This window comes from Rhinatrema bivittatum, chromosome 7, assembly GCF_901001135.1.
Source record: "Rhinatrema bivittatum chromosome 7, aRhiBiv1.1, whole genome shotgun sequence".
NCBI lineage: Eukaryota > Metazoa > Chordata > Amphibia > Gymnophiona > Rhinatrematidae > Rhinatrema > Rhinatrema bivittatum.
The window spans coordinates 288969795-288992418 of NC_042621.1; the positions used below are offsets into that span (position 1 = coordinate 288969795).

The window sequence follows — 22624 nt, forward strand, 5'->3', positions numbered from 1 at the left end:
CCTGCCTAATAATTCCTAACATTCTGTTTGCTTTTTTGACTGCCGCAGCACACTGAACAGACAATTTCAATGTGTTATCATCTACAAACATACTAATCTTCTGTTACATTGCACCAAAATTAAAGCCATGAAGTTTAGAACAGCTTCTCAATTTTATAGCAAGGGTTCAGCAGACAGTACATACAACAATGAGGAAAGAGTGCAACCCTACTGTATACCACCTTGGAGTGCAAACGAAGGAGAGATCTGCTCATTTCGTTATTCGAGTAATGGGATTTGAGTACAACCACCACAGCCACCTGAGAAAGTTTCTTTTGAAAACATTCTTCCAAAATACAAAAAAAAATATATATATATTGCCATTGGACTTTATCAAATGCCTTTCTGGCACCTAGACTTACATTCAAGCCATTTCTAGTCCTAGAATTAGGTGACCAACGTGCATGCACCAATTTAGGAATATTGCAAACACCTTGTCTCCCTTTTACAAAGTCTACGAAATCTGGAACTACATAACTAAGTCTTCCAGCTACAATAGAAGCGAGACGTTTAATGTCAACATTCAAAAGAGAAATGGGCTAACTGTCTAACTTTGTCCTTCTTAGGAAAGACAGTTAAAAGTGCTTGATTATCTTCAGATGAAGAGGAACTTGGTTCCAAGGAATAAATTATACATTTGTAATAAAGACTCAAGCAATTTTGGCCTCAATCTATAAAATTCTGAACCAAAAGCCATCTAAATCCTGAGGCTTTTCCAGATGTCAAATGTTGAATGGCAATATCAAGTTCTAGTTTACTGCTGGGCTTGTTTAAACCACAGTGAATAGGAGACAGACAAGGTACACATATGTTTTCAAAATATTTAGCAAAAAGACCATCCAATGCTGAATGTTTTGCATACGTTGATTTTCAGATTTTTATGGACTATTATCAGTGTCTGTAACAGATCCCCCCCCCATTTACTGTATATTGGTTACATATTTATTTACTGTTATTTATATCTTGATCCTCCAGACAAAGGATATCAGGGTGGTTTACAATTTTAAAAAACCCATTCATCATATTTGGCCTGCAAATTATTAAGTTATCACTTCAATGGCTTTATTAGCGCATCAAAACATTCGGACTTTCACCCCCTGCACTCATTTTTTAACCCTCTGGAAAAGAAAATTATTAAGCTGATTTTTTAATTCAACTATAGTATTTTTATCAGACTCTAAACCTGATTGAATATGTTGCTTCTTGGCTACTTGTAGAGCTTGGGTGATCTGCAAAATTTCAGCATCCCTTTCTTTATTCTTGAGCACTAGATAAGAAATAGCCTCATCCTGCATAACAGCTTTGCCCGCTTTCAGAGGAACTATTAATATTCTAGTACTGTTGCCATTTGTCATTTAGGAATGACAAACTGCAGATACCGATAAAGAAATGAAGGAACGCGCCATCTGTAGCAATGTGAGAGGACTTTCACCTTTGGATATTTCTATTGTTAGAGGCGCGTGATCAGAAATGGTCATCACCCCTAACTTCACTGCTCTAACTTTAGAGAAAAGAAAAGCACAGACTAAAATGTAATCTATGCGAGAATTAGAAAAAATGAAGTGCTGAGTAATAAATAAATATAATCCATGTCATCAACTATAAACATTCGGAGCATAAATATTGTCCAAGAAAAATTTTCAATATACAAAGAACACGCTGCAAATACATAGCAACCATTTGAATCTATCACCGTTTTATCTGAAAAGGTATATTTTTATTGATCAAAATAGTCACTTCCCTCTGTCTAGCAGAAAAGAAGTGGAGATACATTGACCCACCCAATCTTTTTGAATTTTTTTATGTTCTTCTAAAGTTAAATGGGTTTCTTGCAAATATACGATATGAGATGCTGACTTCTTAAAGAAATCCAAATCCTTTTCCACTTGACTGGGGAACGAATACCATCAATGTTTAGAGTGTCAATTTTTATGCTACCCATAGTGCTAAAGATGAGAAAGAGTAAATAGAAACAACATGAATATCAACTACAAATAAAATAACTAAAGTTACCAGCAGAAAACGCTCCCCAGCCTAAGCATTCCCTACAATAAAGTCCCAGGGAAAAAAAAAAAAAAAAAAGCTTTCCACCCCGAAGCCAAAATATAACCAGAACCAGCTGCCGAGGAACATTCAAATGCACACCTTTCATAACACACAACATACAGACAGACAGACAACCACTCTAGACACATAAACCCCAGAAATAGTGTTCTAAAGATCTGCATCTTCAACTCCATCTCCTCAGGAAAATCACCTTACAGGAGCCAAAGTGATACTTCTCCAAATTAAAGAACATTCAATAGAATGACAGAAAATTAGAAATATCAAATCATCTGCAACGTAAAGTTTTGAATTTAGTGTAAGATACAGGGCACTGGAAAAATAGGAAGCATAGCCTAGAATAATTAAAGAAACTGCAGAAATCGGTAAACATAAAAGAATATGTAGTAAAATACAAAATGCATAACTTCTTGTGAAAACCTCCCAAAAATCCATATAGCCAATAAGAGATGAAGGCATGTCATAATGCCTCTGTATCGCTCCATGGTGAGACCACTCCTTGAATACTGTGTACAATTCTGGTCGCCGCATCTCAAAAAAGATATAGTTGCGATGGAGACGGTACAGAGAAGGGCAACCAAAATGATAAAGGGGATGGAACAGCTTCCCTATGAGGAAAGGCTGAAGAGGTTAGGGCTGTTCAGCTTGGAGAAGAGACGGCTGAGGGGGGATATGATAGAGGTCTTTAAGATCATGAGAGGTCTTGAACGAGTAGATGTGAATCGGTTATTTACACTTTTGAATAATAGAAGGACTAGGGGGCATTCCATGAAGTTAGCAAGTAGCACATTTAAGACTAATCGGAGAAAATTCTTTTTCATTCAACGCACAATAAAGCTCTGGAATTTGTTGCCAGAGGATGTGTTAGTGCAGTTAGTGTAGCTGGGTTCAAAAAACATTGGCTAAGTTCTTGGAGAAGTCCATTAATGGCTATTAATCAAATTTACTTAGGGAATAGCCACTGCTATTAATTGCATCAGTAGCATGGGATCTTCTTAGTGTTTGGGTAATTGCCAGGTTCTTGTGGCCTGGATTGGTCACTGTTGGAAACAGGATGCTGGCTTGATGCAGTGAGAAAAAAAAAAGATTGGATCATGGCCAGTGTCTTGACTGGCTTAATCATTGAAAAGAAAACAACCAATATGGGTCATTTTAACAGTATTCAGCAAAAAGATTAACAAGGGGCATTCACCAATATGGAGAAATTACTACTTACCTGATAATTTCCTTTCCTCTACTGAGGGCAGGCCAACCCCCACCAGTGGGTTATGCACCTCTGCCAGCAGATGGAGACGGAGTAAGAAGCTGATGTCACGGATATATAGTCCTGCCCAGACATCAGCCCGCCAGTATACTCCGAAAAAGCCAAACTGTGGATAAACTGATTAAACTCAAAGATGATCATTAACAATCAACCACTCATGCTTCCAACCAACTAGGAACACTGAGCTCAGCCAAAACAAACTTATTCACTAAACTAAGGGGTTTGTTAAGGCACTTACCAGCCTTCAAACGAATAGCAGAAATACTACTCTATGTCCACACCAAAAAGGCGAACCAAAGGTAAAAATTCAGCAGCCGAGGGCGGGTTGGGAATTGGCCTGCCTCCATTAGAGGAAAGAAAATTATCGGGTAGGAAGTAATTTCTCCTTCCTTCGCACTCAGGCAGGCCAATCCCCACAAGTGGGATGTACCAAAACTACTTCCCAACAGGCTGGGAGGCTGCCTGCAGTCCAGTTAACACTGCCCACGTGAACGTGGCATCCTCCTAAACCTGAACATCCAAGCGGTAATGCTTGGAAAAGGTGTGCAAAGATGCCCATGTCGCTCAGCAAATCTCGAAAGGCAATACTAATCAAAGTTCCCCCAAAATACCACCTGAGCCCTCGTTGAATGCAGTTTAATCTGCTTCGGTAAAGGAATCTTAGCAGCCAGATAGGCGGCCATAATGACCTCCTATAGGTGCCCACGTCACTAGAGCACCCCATTTACCGCCACCATGGAGCACAAATGGGTGATCAGACACCCGGGACAGATTTAGTAATCTCCAAGCACTGTAGCAAATGTCACTTGATGTCCAAGGAACGCAAAAGACGATATGATACTTTCATCTCTGTCCCTGTCCAAGGTAGAGGGAAGCTGACTGTTTCAAATGAAACAAATGAAATGGCAAAAAAAGGAGGGCACAGTCTGAAGTTGTACCACTCCCAGAGTCATACGCAGAAAAGGTTCATGGCAAGAAAGGGAATGCAGCTCGGAAACCCAACGTGCAGAACAGATTGCCACCAGAAACACAGACTTCAAGGTTAGCAGTTGCAAGGAAAGACTACACAGTAGCAAAAAGGTCAGACCTGCCAAGAATTCCAGAAACAGATTAAAGTCCCACAGAGGGACCAAAAGCCGCAAAGGAGAACTAAGATGCTTAATTCCCTTCAAGAACCAGGACACATCGGGTTAGGTAGACAAAGACCCACTGTTCACTCACCCCCTAACACAAGTGAGGGCTGCCACTTGAACCTTCAAGGTGTTAAGGACCAGTCCTTTCTGCAGTCCATCCTGTAAGAATTCCAAAATCAAGGGAATATCCACCTTGAAAGGATGAGAACCTCATTCAGCACACCAGGCCTCTAAAATTCTCCAAACTCTAACATAGGCCAAAGACAGAGAAAACTTTCCTGGCCCGAAGCAAAGTGGAAATCACGGCAGGTAAATAGCCACGCTTCTACAATCTAGCCCTCTCAGTGGCCAAACCGCAAGACAAAATAGACCTGGATCGTTGTGTAGAATTGGTCCCTGCCAATCCTTCCGAGGCAGTAGTTTGAGGGGGGACTGCCCACCAGCAGTCTGCAGATCAGTATACCATGGCCTCTAGGCCAATCCAGAGCACTAAAAGGACGGTATCTGCTTGCCTTGCAATCTTCCAACGATCCTGCCTATCAGAAGCCAAGGCAGGAAGAGACAGAGCACGCTGCCCAGTGGCCACACCTGAATGAGAGCATTAATGCCTAGAGCTCTCAGGTCCTGTCTGCAACTGAAAAAATGCGGAACTTACACGTTGTCTGAGGTTGCCAGCAAGTCTAGGTACAGGCTTCCCCAGCACTCCACAATGAGCTAAAAGGCTTTCTCTGCTAGCTCCTACTCTTGAGATCAAGTTCCTTCTGTTGAGAAAGTCTGCTCTGACATTTTCCTTTCTGGCAATGTGAGAGGCAGATATGCTTAACAAATGTTGCTCCACCCATACCAGGAGTGCATCTATCTCCTCTGTCACCTGTTGTCTCTTGGTTCCACCCTGATGATTGATGTAGGCCACTGTCGTCGCACTGTCTGACATTATCCAGACCACCTGAGCCTTTAGATGCCTGGCGAACGGCAAGCACGCTAGGCTAACTGCTCGAGCTTCCAACTGGTTGATATTGCACTGCCGCTCCTCGGCATTCCAGCAACCTTGCACCATCAACTCCTGACAATGAGCCCCTCAGAGCTGAAGCACCGTGTCAAATTGAAGCAGACCTCCCTTTGGATCATGCAATGCCCCAAGCAAAAGATACACATCTTATGAAGATCAGTAATAGATATGGTCCTTGGGCACTGGGGGGCATCAGCAAAAACCAACATGGCCATGACAAGGTGAAAAAAAAGGGCCGAAGTTGAAAGCAATGGTGGCAGGCGTCGATGGCTGGTGGGCACCGAGGCATCACCACCATGAAAGAAAAGACTTACTTGAAATGCTGAAAACCTTAACTGGGGGCATTATGGGAAAGCACAGAGGGGGACCCAGCGACAGATCGAAGAGAAAAAAAATGGCCAAAAATGCAAAGAACAAAGGTTTTCCACAAGGCAAAAAGCCAAAGTTTTAAGCGCAATCGTACTGCGAGGCTTACAGCTCTGCCGGGGGGAGGGGGAAGACTGAAGATGGATCCCACATGGACGCATGGTGTACGGCATGTCTAGAAACTTTGACATAATTTTTCCACATTGGGGCTCCATCTGATATCACCCAGTGTGAGGGCTACAGTCTTGCTTATCCTTGAGGGAACCCGCAAATCTTCACTGAGAAGATAAAGGCTCCACATCTTTCCGAGGCCTTCTGGGACTAAAGGACTGAGACCTACCAAAGGGACAGGATCTCTGAGAAGAAGCTCCCCTATAAGGCCGAAATCACGTATTGGTATGAGAGTGGCCACTTACTCAACAGGGCCGAGAAGCAGACTTCTTATCCTCCTGCAAATGAGGGATCTGGGGCTTCCCTCCATTTGACATCTTTTCCAACTCACTGCCAAACAAAAGGGAACCCTTGAAGAGCAGCTTGGTGAGACTGGACCTAGAAATTGTGTCGGCTGACCAATTATACAGCCACAGCTGCCATCTAGCTACTATTTGCAAAATCATTGCCATAGCCTCAAAGGCTTAAGGATAGCCTCAATCCTCCTATCCTGAGCATCCTTCAGAGCTGCTCCTCCTTCCATCAGGACCGTGGTTCACTTAGTGACAGAACACACCAAAGCATCCTGCTTTTTGGCTTGCAGATCCAAGGGGTATAAACCCGCCAAGGCAGGCCCCCCCCCCCCTTTAAAGATTGACCTTGAATGGAGTGCACTAGAGGCAATCAACTCTTGAATAGCTTCCAGGAGGGGAAAGAAGCATTAAGTCTTGCGTAAGGTAATTTTTTTTTTTTTTTTTTTTTTTAAACAGGCAATCCCCAGTAGGAAAATGCATGTGCTGGAGATGGGGAATACTGGTGGGCTGTCGGGGCAGGACTATATATCCGTGACATCAGCTCCATCTGCTGGCAGAGGTGCATAACCCACTGGTGGGGGGGGGTTAGCCTGCCTGAATGCAGAGGAATATCCATTTATGAACAAAAGATAGTTCTCAACAAATCACAGTGCAGAAGAATAAAACATTTCCTGCAAATCTTCTAAATAAACTGCATCAGAAGGCAGTACAGCTGCTTCAAACAGTAGCAGTAAATTGTAAGCAAGTTAGGGTCCCTTCCCTGAAAATCCAAAATTGTAAAAAAGTGTCAGTAAACTCAATGACAGCAAATAAGATTTGCTGACCAAAAATCACAGTACTTTGCAGGATTCTATCTAAGCAGGATCCCATCGTTACAGTGAATCTATAAAAACTTGAGCTTGCTCCTTGCACTTAAGGAACACTATTTTATCAGCAGCAAAAACCTTTGTGGCTGGAAAGAAGCAAAAAAAAAAAAACAAACAAAAAAAAACCTTTAGATCTTCACCGCCTAGACCTAAACACATTGGGGCAATGCTTTGACGAGCCTGAGAACTTTGAGAAAAAGCATTGAATAAAAGCAGATTCTGATTTTCATACTCCCCAACTTATCTTGTTTTTTTATAGGCCTGCATTAACCTCACTTTGTCCTCAAAATTCCAGTGATAATCGGTGTAGTCTAAATGCATCAGCTCTTGGTGGGCCCCACCATGTGCACATTCAACAAGCAAGAGTTCTGCCATCAGCAACAATCCTAAGGTCTCCGGCAGCCAAACTTGAGTGAAATGCAATAGCTCGCTGTCCTTCACCCATTCAGGAAGACCAATAATCTTAAAATTACGTCTTGCACGTTTTCCTCATCTTTGATACAATCCATCAGCAGCACATTCTCTTTTTTATTTTCTGCAATCTGTACTGATAGCTGCTCTGAAGACATTTCCTGCAAAGTCACCCAATTCTCAAGGTCAGAGGGTTTTTTTCACGTTTCCACACTCCATCACGAATCTCATCCATGCAATCTTGATAAATGATCTTCCAAATTGGCGGAAGCTTGTTTAGAAATATCTCTTACTAGAGCTTTCTTCAGATCCACCACATTCTTGTCAAAGTCGGCCACCATGACACCTTCAGTAACTTTGTGAACCATGTCATTTTGACCAACACTGTCGTCAAAATGTTAAATTCACCCTTAATTTGCCAAAATAAATTAATAACAAAAGAATTGTCAATAGAAGAATATATAGCAGTAAAAAGTAGGCTCCCACTGAGGTCTTTGGAGTGTGACCTCTGAGTGAAACAGCATCACTGGAGATCCAGGATCTTGTGAATTTCAATAGAATAAATTACAGGCCATGGTTGAGCTTTGTATGAAGTTAGCATCTGCTTGTTTTGCTTTAACGAAAATTATCCAACCGCAGGGCAGACAGATTGACCCATCCCTAAAAAGTACCATAAATTTGCTCAGAGTACTTAGGGTCCTATTTACTACCTATTTTTCCTGCAGATACAAAATGGGAGAAAAACTTTTGTAAACAGGCTTGCAATTTGTTAATAAATGCTGCTTTAACTTTTCTAACCCTGCTTATTACATTTTCCCTGTAGGGCCATCCTCTGCTCCAGTTTTCAGACTCAAATTGTTATATGTCTCAATCCTGCATTATAGAGAAGAAAGACCTAATGAAGTTACAGAGTGATAAAGAAACCACAAGACAATTTATACCCCCCTGGGACTTTTCTCACATTTAATTCCAAATCTCACTCCCCACATGACAGCAGAATTTCTATCTGCAATAAGTTCTTCCGCCTACAGCAAACACATCAAGCTGCAGGAAGCTAGCTAGGAGGCATCACCAGAGTAAGGTTCCTTCTATCAGGGACGAAACGCTGCCTCTACCCCACACCAAATAGCAATACCTCTGAAACTATTCCATTTACCCCAAAAGCCATTAATCGAAAATATTAGCCAGGAAAAAAAACAAAACAAAACTCTGTTCCGGTACCCTGATCCAGGGGCCAGAAATTCTAGAATCTGAAAACTTGTTGACATCATATGATCGGTTATCCAGAAAAATTCCCATCTGAAATTTTTACCTGGAAATTCCCATTGTGCGGAACTTCCATTAGCCAGGAAAGTCTACCACCTGGAACAGCTCGGGTCCCAACCATGCTGAATAAATGGTCTTCTAAAATTATACCAGAAATAAAACTTGGCACACGCATTAAGGGTACATATACATTGCGTTTCTCGAGCTACACATTTTATGCAGTATTTACTGTAACTAACTATAGATGGAAATTCTTATAGCTTTGCTCTTCTACCCCGTCAATACACCAACCAGTTCTCAGGCTGCTAGGCTTAGGACAGATTGCATCTTCTGGTGTGGTTACAGACGAGCTACAATCAAATGGATAACATGCATATAGTGACCAAATAGAGTTTACAGCTGCAGCAGAAACAGCCCTTTGCTAGAGGAGTCTTTATAGCCATAGAAGGTGCGGCCAACCTGAAGACTTGCGAAGCCCAAAGGGGCCGAAGAGGAGGAAACCAAATGGAACGTACAGAAGTGTAAGAGACACTCAATACTGTTTAACCATTTGCGCCTCTTACCTCCGGTAAAGTGGAAATGTTGTTGTTCTCCAAATTCAGCTCGTCTAGCTCACCGCATTTTGCTAAGGACTTGGGTATCGCCGACAATCTGTTGTACCTCAGCCCAAGGCGACTCAGACTGGAAAGGTTTCCTGCAATGATATAAAAACGCTTAAAAGATGGCAAAGCTGCTTTTTCAGCACATACAAAAGGGATTATTTGCACAGTTACTCCTCCTGGCTCATATCTATCCTTGTACTAAAACTGAATATTACACTTCTGAACACAGCCCTAAGATTTTTCCCTGTTTTGAACATAAGATTTGCCATACTAGGTCAGATCAAAGGACCATCAAGCCCAGAAGACTGTTTCCAACAATGGCCAATCCAAGTCACAAGTACTTGGCAGGATCCCAAAAGGTAGATAGGTTCCATGCAGTTTATCCCAGGGATAAGCAGTGGATTTCCCCAAGTCCAACTTAATGGTTGGAAACAGGATGCTGGGCTTGATGGACCCTTGGTCTGACCCAGCATGGCAATTTCTTATGTTCTTAAACCTTTTTAAGCCCAGTAACACTAACAGCATTTACCGCATCCTCTGGCAACAAATTCTAGAACTTAACTATGCGTTGAGTAAAACATACTTACTCTAATTTTTTAAAAATATTTTATCTAGTATCTTCATTGTTTGTCCCCTAATCTTTGTACTTTCTGAAAGAGTAAACAACTGATTTGCATTTACCTGTTCCACTCCACTCATTGTATAGACCTCTATTATATCTCCCCTAAGCTGTCTGTTCTTCAAACTGAACAGCCTTTCTATCCCTTTTATCATTTTGGGTCGCTCATCTGTACCTTTTCTAATTCCGCTATGTCTTTGAGATGCTTAGACTAATTACACACAATACTCAAGGTGCGGTCACACCATGGAGCGATACAGAGGCATTATGATATTCTGTTTTATTCTCCATTTCTTTCCTAATAATTCCTTGCCTTTTATTTATTTCTTGGCTGCCGCCGTCGCATACACAATGCACAGGATTTCAACATATCCATGTCGCCTAGATCCTTTTCCTGGGTAGTGACTCCCAATATGGAACCTGTCAGCCTGTAGAAATAATTTGAGTTGCTTTTCCCTACATCTATCACTTTGTACTTGCCCACATTAAGTGCCAGATTTGGTTGTTCAGTCTCCCAGTCCTCATATTAACAGCTTTAAATAATTTTCTATCAACAAATCTGATCACCTCACTCGTTCCCATTTCTAGGTCATTCGTAAATATTTTAAAAAGCAAGGGTCTCACTATAGTTCCCTTGGCGCTTCACTAGTCACCTTTCTCCATGGAGTAAATTGATCATTTAGCCCTACTCTCTGTTTTCTATCTTTAACCAGTTGTCAATCCACAACAGAAAAGGATCTATCCCATGACTTAATTTTCTCAGGAGTCTCATGGGAGATTTTATCAAGCGCCTTCTGAAAATTCAAATTCATTATTATCCACATGTTTATTAACCCCTTCAAAAAATGAAGCAGATGATGAGGCAGGGCTTCCCTTGTGCAATTCCATGCTGGCTGTGTCTTTCTATATGTTCTGTGATTTTGTTCTTTAGAATCGTTTCTATGATTTTTCCCAGCACTGTATTCAGATTCACTGGTCTATAATTTCATAGATCACCCCTAGAGCCCTGTTTAAAAGGTTGGTGTTACCTTAGCTACCCTCCAATCTTCAGATAAAACAAATGATTTTAATTATAGGTTACAAATTACTAGTAACAGACCTGGTACAGGCAATTTGCTACTTTTTAGTTTGCCAATTTGCCCTATTACATCTGCAGGATCACAGATTTGTTTCAGTTCTTCCAAATCACCATTAAATATCACTTTTGGCATGGGTATCTCCCAACATCCTCTTTAGTAAATGCCGAAGGAAAGAATTCCTTTAGTCTCTCTATGGCCTGTCCTCCCTTAATGCCCCTTTTATCCCTCAATCCTCTAATGGTTCAACTGACTCCCTCACAGGCTTTTGCTTCAAATGTACCTGAAAGTTTTTTTTATTATGAATTTTTCCTTCCTGAGCAAGATTCTTTTCAGATTCTGTCCTAGTCTTCCTTATTAGTGCTCTGCCTCTAATTTGCTAGTGCTCTAGTTGCGCCCATTTTCTTCATTCAGATCCCTTTTCCATTTTTTGAAAGATTTTCAGCATTTGAATATAGACATTTCAAAGTATGTTTTTTGTTTGTATCAATCTATATATCAACTGACACAGGTAGTTTGAAATCTTTCTGCTTAGTGTCAGGCGGAGCGCACTGTTAACCCGCGTTTGACGCGCTAGCTTTATCCCTTATTCGGAAAGGGGTAATAGCGCGTCGAAAACGCGCATCCAACCCCCCCCCCCCCCCCGAAACTAATAGCACCTGTAACATGCAAATGCATGTTGATGGCCCTATTAGTTATTCCCACACGATTCAGTAAGTAAAATGTGAGCCAAGCCGCACATTTTACTTTCAGAAATTAGCGCCTACCAAGAGGTGAGCCTTTGGGTAGGCTTATCCAACTTAATATCATGGCAATATTAAGTCGGAGGTCCCAAAAGTAAAAAATAATTTAAAATCAGCCCGCGGCTTGAAAACCGGATGCTCAATTTTGCCGGTGTCCGGTTTCCGAACCCGTGGCTGTCAGCGGGTTTGCGAACAGATGCCGGCAAAATTGAGCATCGGCTACCAAACTCGCTGACAGCCGCCACTCCTGTCAAAAAAGAGGCGCTAGGGACGCACTAGTGTCCCTCGCGCCTCTTTTTACCGCGGGCAGATACTAAATCACGTGCACAGGAGAGTGGCCTGGGCGCTCGCCCACTCTCCTGTGACTTTTACTGTATCGGCCCGTGTGTTCTTTACTTAGATACCTGAGCTATTTTAGCATTTATTGCAACCTATCAGAGGATGTATCTGCATGCCACATACATGCCGGGTCGTCTGATGTTCTAGCGGATCGCATAAGCCGTTCCTTTCAGCCCCACGAGTATTCCCTCTTCCCGAGAGTGGTGGCCGAGCTGTTTTGCCACTTGGGTACACCAGATGTGGACCTCTTCACCTCCCTGCACAACTACAAGGTGAGCAAGTCTGCTCCCTGTTGTATGGGGATGGACATCCGACCTGTGATGCCTTCTCCCTCCACGGGGGGGAGATGCCTGCTATATGCATACCCTCCTCTACCACTCCTGCTGAAGAAGTTGCTAAAGCTTCAACAGGACGGCGGGACCATGATCTTGGTGGTGGCCCTTCTGGCACATCAAGTCTGGTTCCTGCTTCTGCAGGACTTGTCGGTACGGGCCTCCATCCGGCTGGGGATGGCACCCGATCTCATCTCTCAAAATCAGGGCATCCTGCGCCATCCCAACCTCAGAGTGTTGGCCCTAACGGCTTGGATGTTGAGTGCATAGTCCTTCAGCCTCTGGCGCTCTCAGACTTAGTCTCCCAGGTACTGGTGGCATGCCAAAAACCCTCCACCAGAAAGTCCTACAGCTTGAAGTGGATAAGATTTTCCATCTGGTGCATGGGGCATGGCTTGGATCCAGTCTCCTGCCCCCTACCTCAACTGTTGGACTACTTGTGGCACCTCTCCGAATCAGGGCTTCAGACCAGCTCAGTCAGGGTCCACCTGAGTGCTGTTGGTGCATACCATCGGGGTGTTGCTAGCTCGCTGGTTTCCGTGCAACCTCTGGTAGATCGGTTCATGCGGAGGCCTCCTCCAGCTGAAGCCCCCTCTTCGGCCTCCTGTCGTGGCCTGGGACCTCAATGTTGTTCTGGCACGGCTCATGCGACCCCCCTTTTGAGCCGCTGAAGTCTTGCGACTTGAAGTTCCTCACCTGGAAACTTTTGTTCCTGGTGGCGATTACTTCAGCACGTAGGGTCAGTGAGCTTCAAACTCTGGTGTCTTACCCATATGCATCTGAAGTTCCTGCCCAAGGTGGTATTAGATTTCCACCTTAATCAGCCCATCATGTTACCCACCTTCTTCCCCAGGCCTCATTCCCACTCAGGGGAGCAAGCCCTTCATACCGTGAACTGCAAAAAGGCCTTGGGCTTTCTTTCTGGATCATACAGCAAACCACAGACAGTCCACCCAGGTCTTTGTATCTTTTCATCCCAACAGACTGGGAAGGGCAGTGAGTAAGCAGACCCTGTCCAACTGGTTGGCGGATTGCATTGCCTTTTGCTATCAGAAGACAGACCTCCCGCTCACCAACAGAGTAAAGGCTCACTCTGTGCGGGCCATGGCAGTATCGGTAGCTCATTTGCGCGCAGTCCCTGTCACAGAGATTTGCTGGTCTGCAACCTGGAGTTCTCTTGACACGTTTGCAACTCATTACTGATTGGACAAGGACAGGCGTCATGACAGTGCATTTGGTCAATCTGTCCTCTGCAACCTGTTCCAGTCCTGAACTCAACTTTTCATTCCGTGCTCTGTGGGAACCACAGTCCTCGGCTGACCTACAGCATCACAGTTGGCACCTTGTTCAATCGCTGTTGGTCTTCTCTGTTCATTCGGACAGTCTAGAGCTTGGTACTCACCCACATGTGAGCTTATCCTAGGAGAAAGCGCAATTGCTCACCTGTAACAAGTGTTCTCCTAGGACAGCAGGATGTTAGTTCTCAGGAATCTCACCAACCTCCCCATGGCATTGGGTTCTCCTTTTTGATTTGCTTTATTTTTCGCTCGTATTTTTTCATCTGTTTCGAGACTGAAGAGGGACCTCGCGTGGATGCATGGATAGCAGCATGCTGGGCAAAGCTTCTAGAAACTCTGACAAACATTTTCCATGCTGGGCTCCATCAGATGTCACCCACATGTGAGGACTAACATGCTGCTGTCCTAGGAGAGGGCTCAAGTCCACACCTGCACCGCCTCCAGGCACAGCAGGAATGAGCCCATGTCTCCCTGCTTGTTTATGTATCACATCACAACTTGGTTGTCCATCTGAATCAGGACTTCCTTGGAAGACATCTGTTCCCTGAATACCCACAAGGCATACCAGATTGCCCAAAGTTCCAGGACATTTATTTGATAGCTGGCTTTGGAGGGAATCCAGAGACCCTGCGTGTGGACACCGTTCACATGAGCTCCCCAGCCTTGAAGGGAAGCATTGGTAGTGAGAATTGCCTGGGGCAGAAAGGCTTGGATGGGAAGTCCTTTTTCCAGGTTGGAGAGATCTTCCCACCAGGATAGACACACCTGCAGAGGGTCTGCGATTGCGACGGGAGCCTTGAGATCCTGGGAGGCCCGTCGTCACTGGAAATGTAAGGTCCATTGGGCCCTCCTCATGCAGAGGCAAGACAGAGGGGTCACATGGACAGAGGCCGCCATGTGGCCCAGCAGACAGAGCAGAAGGTGCGCTGGTACTCCCCGACTGCTCCGGATAAGGGTAGCCAGCGAGGCAAGGGCGATCGCTAAGTCCTTGGGCAAAAAAGCTTTTGCCTGTACCATGCCCAGTCTGGCACCTATGAAGTCCAGCTGAGGAGACGGGCAGAGTTGCGACTTAAGGAAGTTGTTAAGCCCCAACACCTGCAGCATCAGGGCCAGAGCATGCAAGGCTCCTGAGCAGGAGTCTGTCTTGAGCAACCAGTCGTCCAGGTAGAGGGAAACACGTGCACCGAGCAATGCCTGAGGTGGGGGGGGGGGGGGGGCATGCCAGCCCACAAGGCAGCACTTTTGCACTGGTAATGTGCGTTCCCCACCACAAAGCGGAGGTACTTCTGGTGGCTGGAGAAGGCAGCAATGTGCGCATAAGCCTCCTTGAGATCGAGAGAGCAAAGCCTGTCTCCTCCTCTGAGGAGCGGGAGCAGCATGCCCAGAGAGACCATCTTGAACTTTTCCCTTACAAGAAACTTGTTCAACACCCAGAGGTCTAGAGTGGGACGAAAGCCACCATTCTTTTTCGGGATGAGGAAGTACCTCGAATAGAACCCTCGGCCCTGCTGAAGGTGGGGGACCGGTTCCATTGCGCCTGCCATGAGGAGGGTGGCGAGATCTGTCTGCAGTATGACCTGATGAGCGGACGAACCCCACAATGGGCATGGAGAAGTTGTCCTCCAGGAGCTGAAGTCAACCAAGAAGTTGTCTCCAGGAACTGTAGTCAACCAAGCAAAAACACTGAACTCTCATAACATTCTAGGTACCCCAAGCTAGGGACTGGATGAACACTTACTAGTAAACCCTTGGGACTCAGAGCCCCACAGGAGGACTATTGACACACTCACATAGCAGCCGAGAGCAGCAAGCTGAGTCCATCTGTCTACACTAAGGAAAACAAAATTATCAGCTAAGTAATTTCTCCATTTCCCAGTATGTAGACAGATGGACTCAGGACCAGTGGGATGTACCAAAGCTACACCAACAGGATGGGAGGCTACCCACGGTCCAGTCAACACCACACGTGCAAAAGCTGCATCCTCCCCGGCGTGCATATCCAGACAATAAAACCTGGGAAAAAAGTGTGTAAGGACTACCATGTTGCAACTCGGCAGATATTGACGGGAGACAACAGTCTAACCTCTGCCCATGACACTGCCTGAGCCCTAGTGGAATGAGCCCTAACCTGAGTAGGCAATGGCTTCCAGAATCCACATATGCGGCTGTGACCACCTTCTTAATCCAACGAGCTACGGTAGCCCGCAAAGCCGGAGCTCCCTGCTTACTCCCTCCATGGAGAACAAACAGGCAATCTGTCTTTCGAAAAGACTCAGACCGCCAGATACTGCACAAGGCGCTTAACATCCAAGGAGCGCAAAAGATGAAACTCCTCCGCATCCCTAACCTTATCCAGGGATGGCAAGGAGATGGACTGATTCAAATGCAAGTCTGAGACTAGCTTGGGCAAGAAGGATTAAACAGTATGCAGCTGTAATGCCCCCGGAGTCACCTGAAAGAATGGCTCCCAGCAAGACAATGCCTGCAGCTCAAATATCAGGAACAGGAACAGTCTCTTCAAAAGTCAACAACTGAGGAAAGCCTATGCAGTGGTTGGAACGTGGGGCCCACCAAGAAGTTCAGCACCAAATTAAGACTCCACAATGGAGCCGGTAACCTCAAGGGAAGCTTAAGGTGCTCCACTCCCTTCAAAAAACAGGCCACATCAGAATGAGACAAGGAAACACCATTCACCAGGCCTCTGAAACAGGCAAGAGCCACAACCTGCACCTTTATTCAATCCATCCTGCAAAAAATCCAGAATAAGAGGGATCTTAACTGAACGAGGAATAACACCCTGCTCCTCACACCAGGCCTCAAAAACTCTCCAAACCCACACATAAGCCAAGGAAATGAAGAACTTGCGAGCATGGAATAAAGTGGCAATCACGGCAGAGGAATAATCATGCTTTAACAGGCGAGCCCTCTCAAGAGTTGGACCCTCGTGAAGAAGCAGTCCCTGCTGAAGCAGATTCATGGGCGGTAGAAGACGAAGGGAGGCCTCCACCAGGAACCATCCCAAATCTGTATACCATGAACGCCTGGGCCTGTCTGGCACCACCAGGAGTACTAGCCCCCTGTGGTCTTCGATCTTTCAAATTATCCTGCCCAGAAAGAGCCACGGAAGAAAGGCATAAAGCAATCTGTCTTCTGGCCAGACCTGTACGAGAGCATCAATTCCCAGGGACCACTGCTCTCTCCTGCGATTATAGAAACGAGGAACCTTCACATTTCAAGAAATCGCGAACAGGTTTAGGAAAGGAACACCCCAGCAATCCATAATCAGCTGAAACACCTTGCCTGACAACACCCACTCTCTTGGGTCCAGACCCTCCCTGCTGAGAGAGTCTGCTTTTACGTTGTCTTTTCCTGCAATGTAATAGGCCGAGATCATTTGCAGATGATCTTCCACCCATTCTATCAGCTGGTCTGCAACACTTTCTGGCTCTTGGTTCCTCCCTGGCGATTGATATAGGTCACTGTCGTCCAACATCATGCGAACCGCTCGATTCCGCAGCCTGTGGCTGAACTCTAAACATGCCAGCCGTTCTGCCTGGGCTTCCAGGCAATTGATGTTCCAGCAGGATTCTTTGGCATTCCTGCACCCCTGGGCCATTAACTCCCCAACCGTGGAGACTTGCATCTGTCGTGAGAACCAACCAGGCCAGAGAACAAGGGAATGCCCTCTCTCAGACTATCCTCCTGCAACTATCACTGTGGGTTCCAACAAGACAGAGCGCACTGAAGAGGATGCATATGCACCCTTGTCCTAGGAACCACTTCCAGGGTAGCTGCCATCAAACTGAGTACCTGTAGATAGGACCACAGCATCAGGTGTACGGTGTTCATCAACTGACGCACTTGAGAGATCAATCGCTAGATCCGAACTTCTGGTAGGAAAACTGTTCCTTGTCAAACCGGACCCCAAGATACTCCAACGACTGGGATTGCTCTTGGCCAGGTTCACCACCCAAACTCCTGAAATAAGGAGATCACCTTGTGTGTCACCAGGCAGCTTTCTTCCTGAGACTTGGCTTGAATCAGCCAGTTATCCAAATATCCGCTATCAGCACCATAATCTTGGAAAATGTTCTGGGAGCAGTGGCTAGACCAAAAGGCAATTCCGAAACTGATAATGGTGCCCTAACACCGCAAAGCATAGAAAGCATTGGTGCTCCAATCAGATGGGAATATGAAGGTAAGCCTCTGACAGATCCAAGGAGGTCATAAATTCCCCCGACTACATTGCCATTATTACAGAGCGTAAGGTTTCCATTAAAAAATTAATCACCTTCAAGTGACTTAACATTCGAGATCCAAGGATGGGATGAAAGGAGCCCTCCCTTCTTGGGCACAACAAAATAAATGGAATATTGCCCCATACATGGGCACCAGAACCATAGTCCTCAGTCTGAGGAGCCTTTGAAATGTGAACTCCAATGCTTGCCATCACCGCTGCACTCTGCCTCCTGCACCCGCTGCCTGTCAGCTGAACTAGCAGCTAAGTCCACGCTGGGAAACCCAGCTACTGGTGCAAGGCACACCTCTGAGGGTCCACGGAAATCACCTCAGGAATTCTCTACCGAGGGAGGGACCTTTAAGTATTACCACAGGAGAGCAGGGCTCTCTTTTCCTCAGTTTAAAATTTTAAATTTCTCCTTCCAAAAAGCTCAAAACAATCCCCATAGGGAAATGCATAACCACCATCTGCTGGAGACGGAGAATACTGGCAGGCTGGGGTCATTGCAGGGTTGTGTATACTGTGACATCAGCTTGCTCGTCTCCATCTGCTGGCAGGGGAGCATAAACCCACTGGTCCTGAGTCCATCTGTCTACACACTAGGAAACGCAGAGCTTCCCAAACCCATCCTGGTGACCCCGCAGCCTGTCAGGTTTGCAGGAGATCCACAGTGAATACACGTAGAATCAAATATGCATATATCGGAGATGCAGTACATGCAAATGTGTCAAATATATTCATTGTATATATCCTGTGGGAAGTCCAAGGATTTAAAAGGCAACTGTGTACGTAGCCCTTGAAAGAAAGTCTAGGATTTCCTGAAAAAATACATTTTTAATTTGAGAGTTTAAAAAAAAAAAAAAATCTGCCAGATTTAAAGTTAACATGTTGAAACATCACCTAAAACCTTGTAACCATGACTCGAAATGACTCACCTGAGATGTCAGGGCTACTGTGCAAAGTGCGCACCAACCCCTGCCCCCTTCCCAACACTCCCGCCATGTGATCTATTTCTCTCTGTGTCCTTCCTTCAATCTCTTCTCTTCTTCAGCATGGCCCCGGGCCGCAGTAGCAGGTCTCTACCCAGCAGCCTCGCTTAACGCTCTATAGGCACTGATTTGAATATAAGATACTGCCAAACAGTTCAAAAAGTAACCTACTTCTAGGTCTGTGGTCCTAACTATACACCCGAAAATATGAAAGCAACCTGCTTCTAAAGAGGTAAATAGCACAAACAGTGAAACCCGACCGCCATGAATGCAGTAGAATTAGCAACAAAACTCCTTTGCTTTTATTTGGGGTGGGGGGGAGCGCCCATTAGTCCCTCCTTTTTCTTCCAGCTCAACTGAAACCAGTGCTGGGTTGTTAGTGCCCTGAGCCTTCACTTCCAAACACCCAGGGATCCAAACCCCCCCCCCCCCCCCATATACCCAGTCTGTTTATGGAAGAGACTGTTTTTGGCAAGGGCCCCTTCCACAACCCTCTAGCATGTGGCTATAAATCCAGCCACCAGAGGTCGCCCTTATTAATGACCACGGCCACCTCCCCCCACCTAAGGGTTGGGAACGCTGCCTCCGCAGCATTGCCAGCCGACCTGAGATATGAGAGCGCTAATCCAGGAATCAATCCCTCCACATAGCAGGACACCACCACTGCCACCGAGCTATAGGGCTGAACCGACTCCTCCTGCTCGGAAACAAACATTTCTAGGAGAGCAGCTAGCCTCTTTCTGTTCAGTAAGACTGGATCGCTTCCTGTTTATACATCAGCCATCACTGATGCAAAAAAAGGTTTACTGCAACAATTTCAGATTAACAAAATCCAAGCACTTTAGTAGGCAAAAAAAAAATGTAGTGACGTTCTTTGACATATCTAACCTAATGGCCATGAATTCTAATTTAAAAATCCATGAACACATTGATTTCAGAGTTTGTTCTCATCTATCTTGCACCACGCCCACGAAGCTGCCTGTAATGAGACCAACATGGGCGTCACGCCAACAAACATGGGTGTAATGCCAGGGGCGCACACAGACACGGAGGAACCTGGCAAGGGATTCACAAGTCTGGCCCGCATGCGAGTCCAACTCTGCCTGCCTCACTGTCAGATCACAACACAGGAAGCTGCTGGAAAAATCCCCGAGCTTCAACACGTTGCGCCAACACGAACGATCGCTTTCTCCCAAGGAATTCTAACAGAGAGCTTCCTGCCAGCCACGGAGTTAGTACCTGAATCTCCAGGATCATCGAGGACGTTTCTGGTGCTAACAGAATGTGCTACACAGTATCCTTAGTATCCACTAAGATACTAAGGAAGGCCTAAAGTGGCTTCTACTCCTGGTCAGCTAATTGTTTCTAAATATTATAGTGCTACAAGGTAGCACTATACACTGTTTAGGATAACAGTAACATGCATATTAACCCAGATTGCATAAACTCCTTTCTGGGGATCCTCATGAAGGCGTACAAGATTGCAAACTAAACTTAAGTGATAATCCAAAACTGTTCTTGAAGGATATGATCAGTCAGAATTCCTTAGGTGGAATGAACAGATCCCTGACAGTAACTATTTGTGGCTGGACTCTACCCACACTCTCCCACTAAACTGCCCATTGTTGTATGAAAATACTTTTTGCATCTCCGTAATTGCTGTCTGACACAGAATGCAACAAGCAAAAAGATCTGGAAAGTCACAGGGTTTCAATGAAATCCAAGAGCAATGGGGTAGCAGAAGAGGCACATGAAGACGTTTTTAATGTGTACATTTTTCTATACAGAGCACAGTGGCTATGTGTTGCAGACAAAGCAAGTTTGCTTTAGCTGTAAACAGAGTACTCTGTAGACAGTGGGATGAATTAGCCTTATGTGTGGGTGACATCATCCAAAGGTGGCAACACAGGCCCAGTTCTGAGCGCTCCGTAAAGACTTTACTGAGCATGCTTGGGAATTACCACGCACATGTGCTGCTTTTACAGAGCTTGAGCTTTAGCAAGGAAGTTGACTCTTCAGGGTGGCCGGCGACCAGGATAGATAATTCATCCTGTTGTCTATGGAGAACCCTGTTTACAGGTAAGTAAAATTTACTTTCTCCATCAGCAAGCCATAACACATAGGAAATCCCAGGCTGAGGGCTGCACAGAGGAAGTGCGTACTTAAACAAGACGGCCCCAAGAGGAGAATGGACTACGGGGAGAACAGTCTCACAGAACTGCAGACATGCCAAGTCTCAGGCATTATGCACGAGAGAGACTTATCAGGAGAGGATCTCACGCTCTCACACGATGACCCTCTCCTCATGTATTCACACCATAGCACTGTGGTGACCACGTGCCGGCAGGCAGAGAAACCACCACAGTAGTGCACCAACGACTTGCCTGCCTTCCACAGACAGAACTGACGAGCTGTTATGGTGCTGTGGCTAAATGTGTTCATTTTTAACCTATGTTTTACTGTAATCTGCCTAGCACAGCTGGTCCTGTATAGGTGGAATATAAAAAATAAATAAAACCGTGGCAGACTGGCAAATTTCTTTTATCCTTAGTTTTAATTGTTGATGGGTCTGCTAGTTTGAAATTTCTTAGTATGATTTTACATTTAATTTGTTTGATGTTTTATGAAGTACTGCATACAGAGTCTGGCTTGTTGTGGTTTCTAATTTATCTGCACATTTCTATATAAACTTTATGGTCCCTATTCTGTATTTGGTGAGGAGCCGTCTGTGTTCTGTATGTGTGACAGAGATGAGGTATTCTGCTAGCATACAGTTTCTGCTAATTTGCTATTGCAAATTAGCTTGATGTAACAGGAAGTATATTGGTGTTTTAGGGTCTAGTGTAATATTTGCATTGGGTAGGGTTGTTACTGACAGTTAGTGCTATTTGGTTGGTTTATTAAAAGTCAATCTGAGGCCCCAGTACACAGGCAAAAAGGAGCAAATTAAAAACAGAAGCAGCAAATTTAATTCAATCCATGAATTTGTTACACATAGGATTAAAAAAAAAATAAATCATAGAATGCTAGCTAGAAAGTTCAAAATATAGATGTTACAGGCAGCATTTGCAAACTTCCAACAAAATTTCAATTTTCCCTTAACCATGCAAAGAAAAAAAAAGTGATTTTAAAATTTCCCAGCTTCTCATTATGAAACAAGTTTGATTGAGTTTTGATGGAGGAGGGGGAGCAGGATAAACATTATCTCCAAGCATGTCATTTACCAACTTTAAAACTTTTTCAAGTTTATACACCCCCTCTTAACATTCATATTCCATAAAAATGGAAACTGGCACGAGAGACACAAATCTCACCGCACCAGGTAATTCCAGAGATCATATAAGGTACACAGAGTAATTATTGTCATCATTTCTAAAGCATGGCCAGATTTACTCTCCTGCCGCTTTCTACTGATCCTTCTTGCCACAGGATTAGTAAGTGACAAACATGAGACAATAAACCCAGACAGAGGAACAGATGACAGCAGACTCCTAACCACTGCAT

At 44.8% G+C, this 22624-nt stretch overlaps 1 protein-coding gene across 6 annotated transcripts in view; it reads right to left on the reverse strand.

The window, feature by feature from the left end:
• LOC115095975 (leucine-rich repeat protein SHOC-2) overlaps nucleotides 1-22624 on the reverse strand; it is a 147929-nt gene that overhangs the window by 44835 nt on the left and 80470 nt on the right. For all 6 annotated transcript variants that reach the window (XM_029610366.1, XM_029610367.1, XM_029610365.1 and 3 more), the window contains one exon: nucleotides 9446-9576. In XM_029610366.1, the coding sequence (XP_029466226.1) occupies nucleotides 9446-9576 (131 nt within the window). The remainder of the gene's footprint in view (nucleotides 1-9445; nucleotides 9577-22624) is intronic.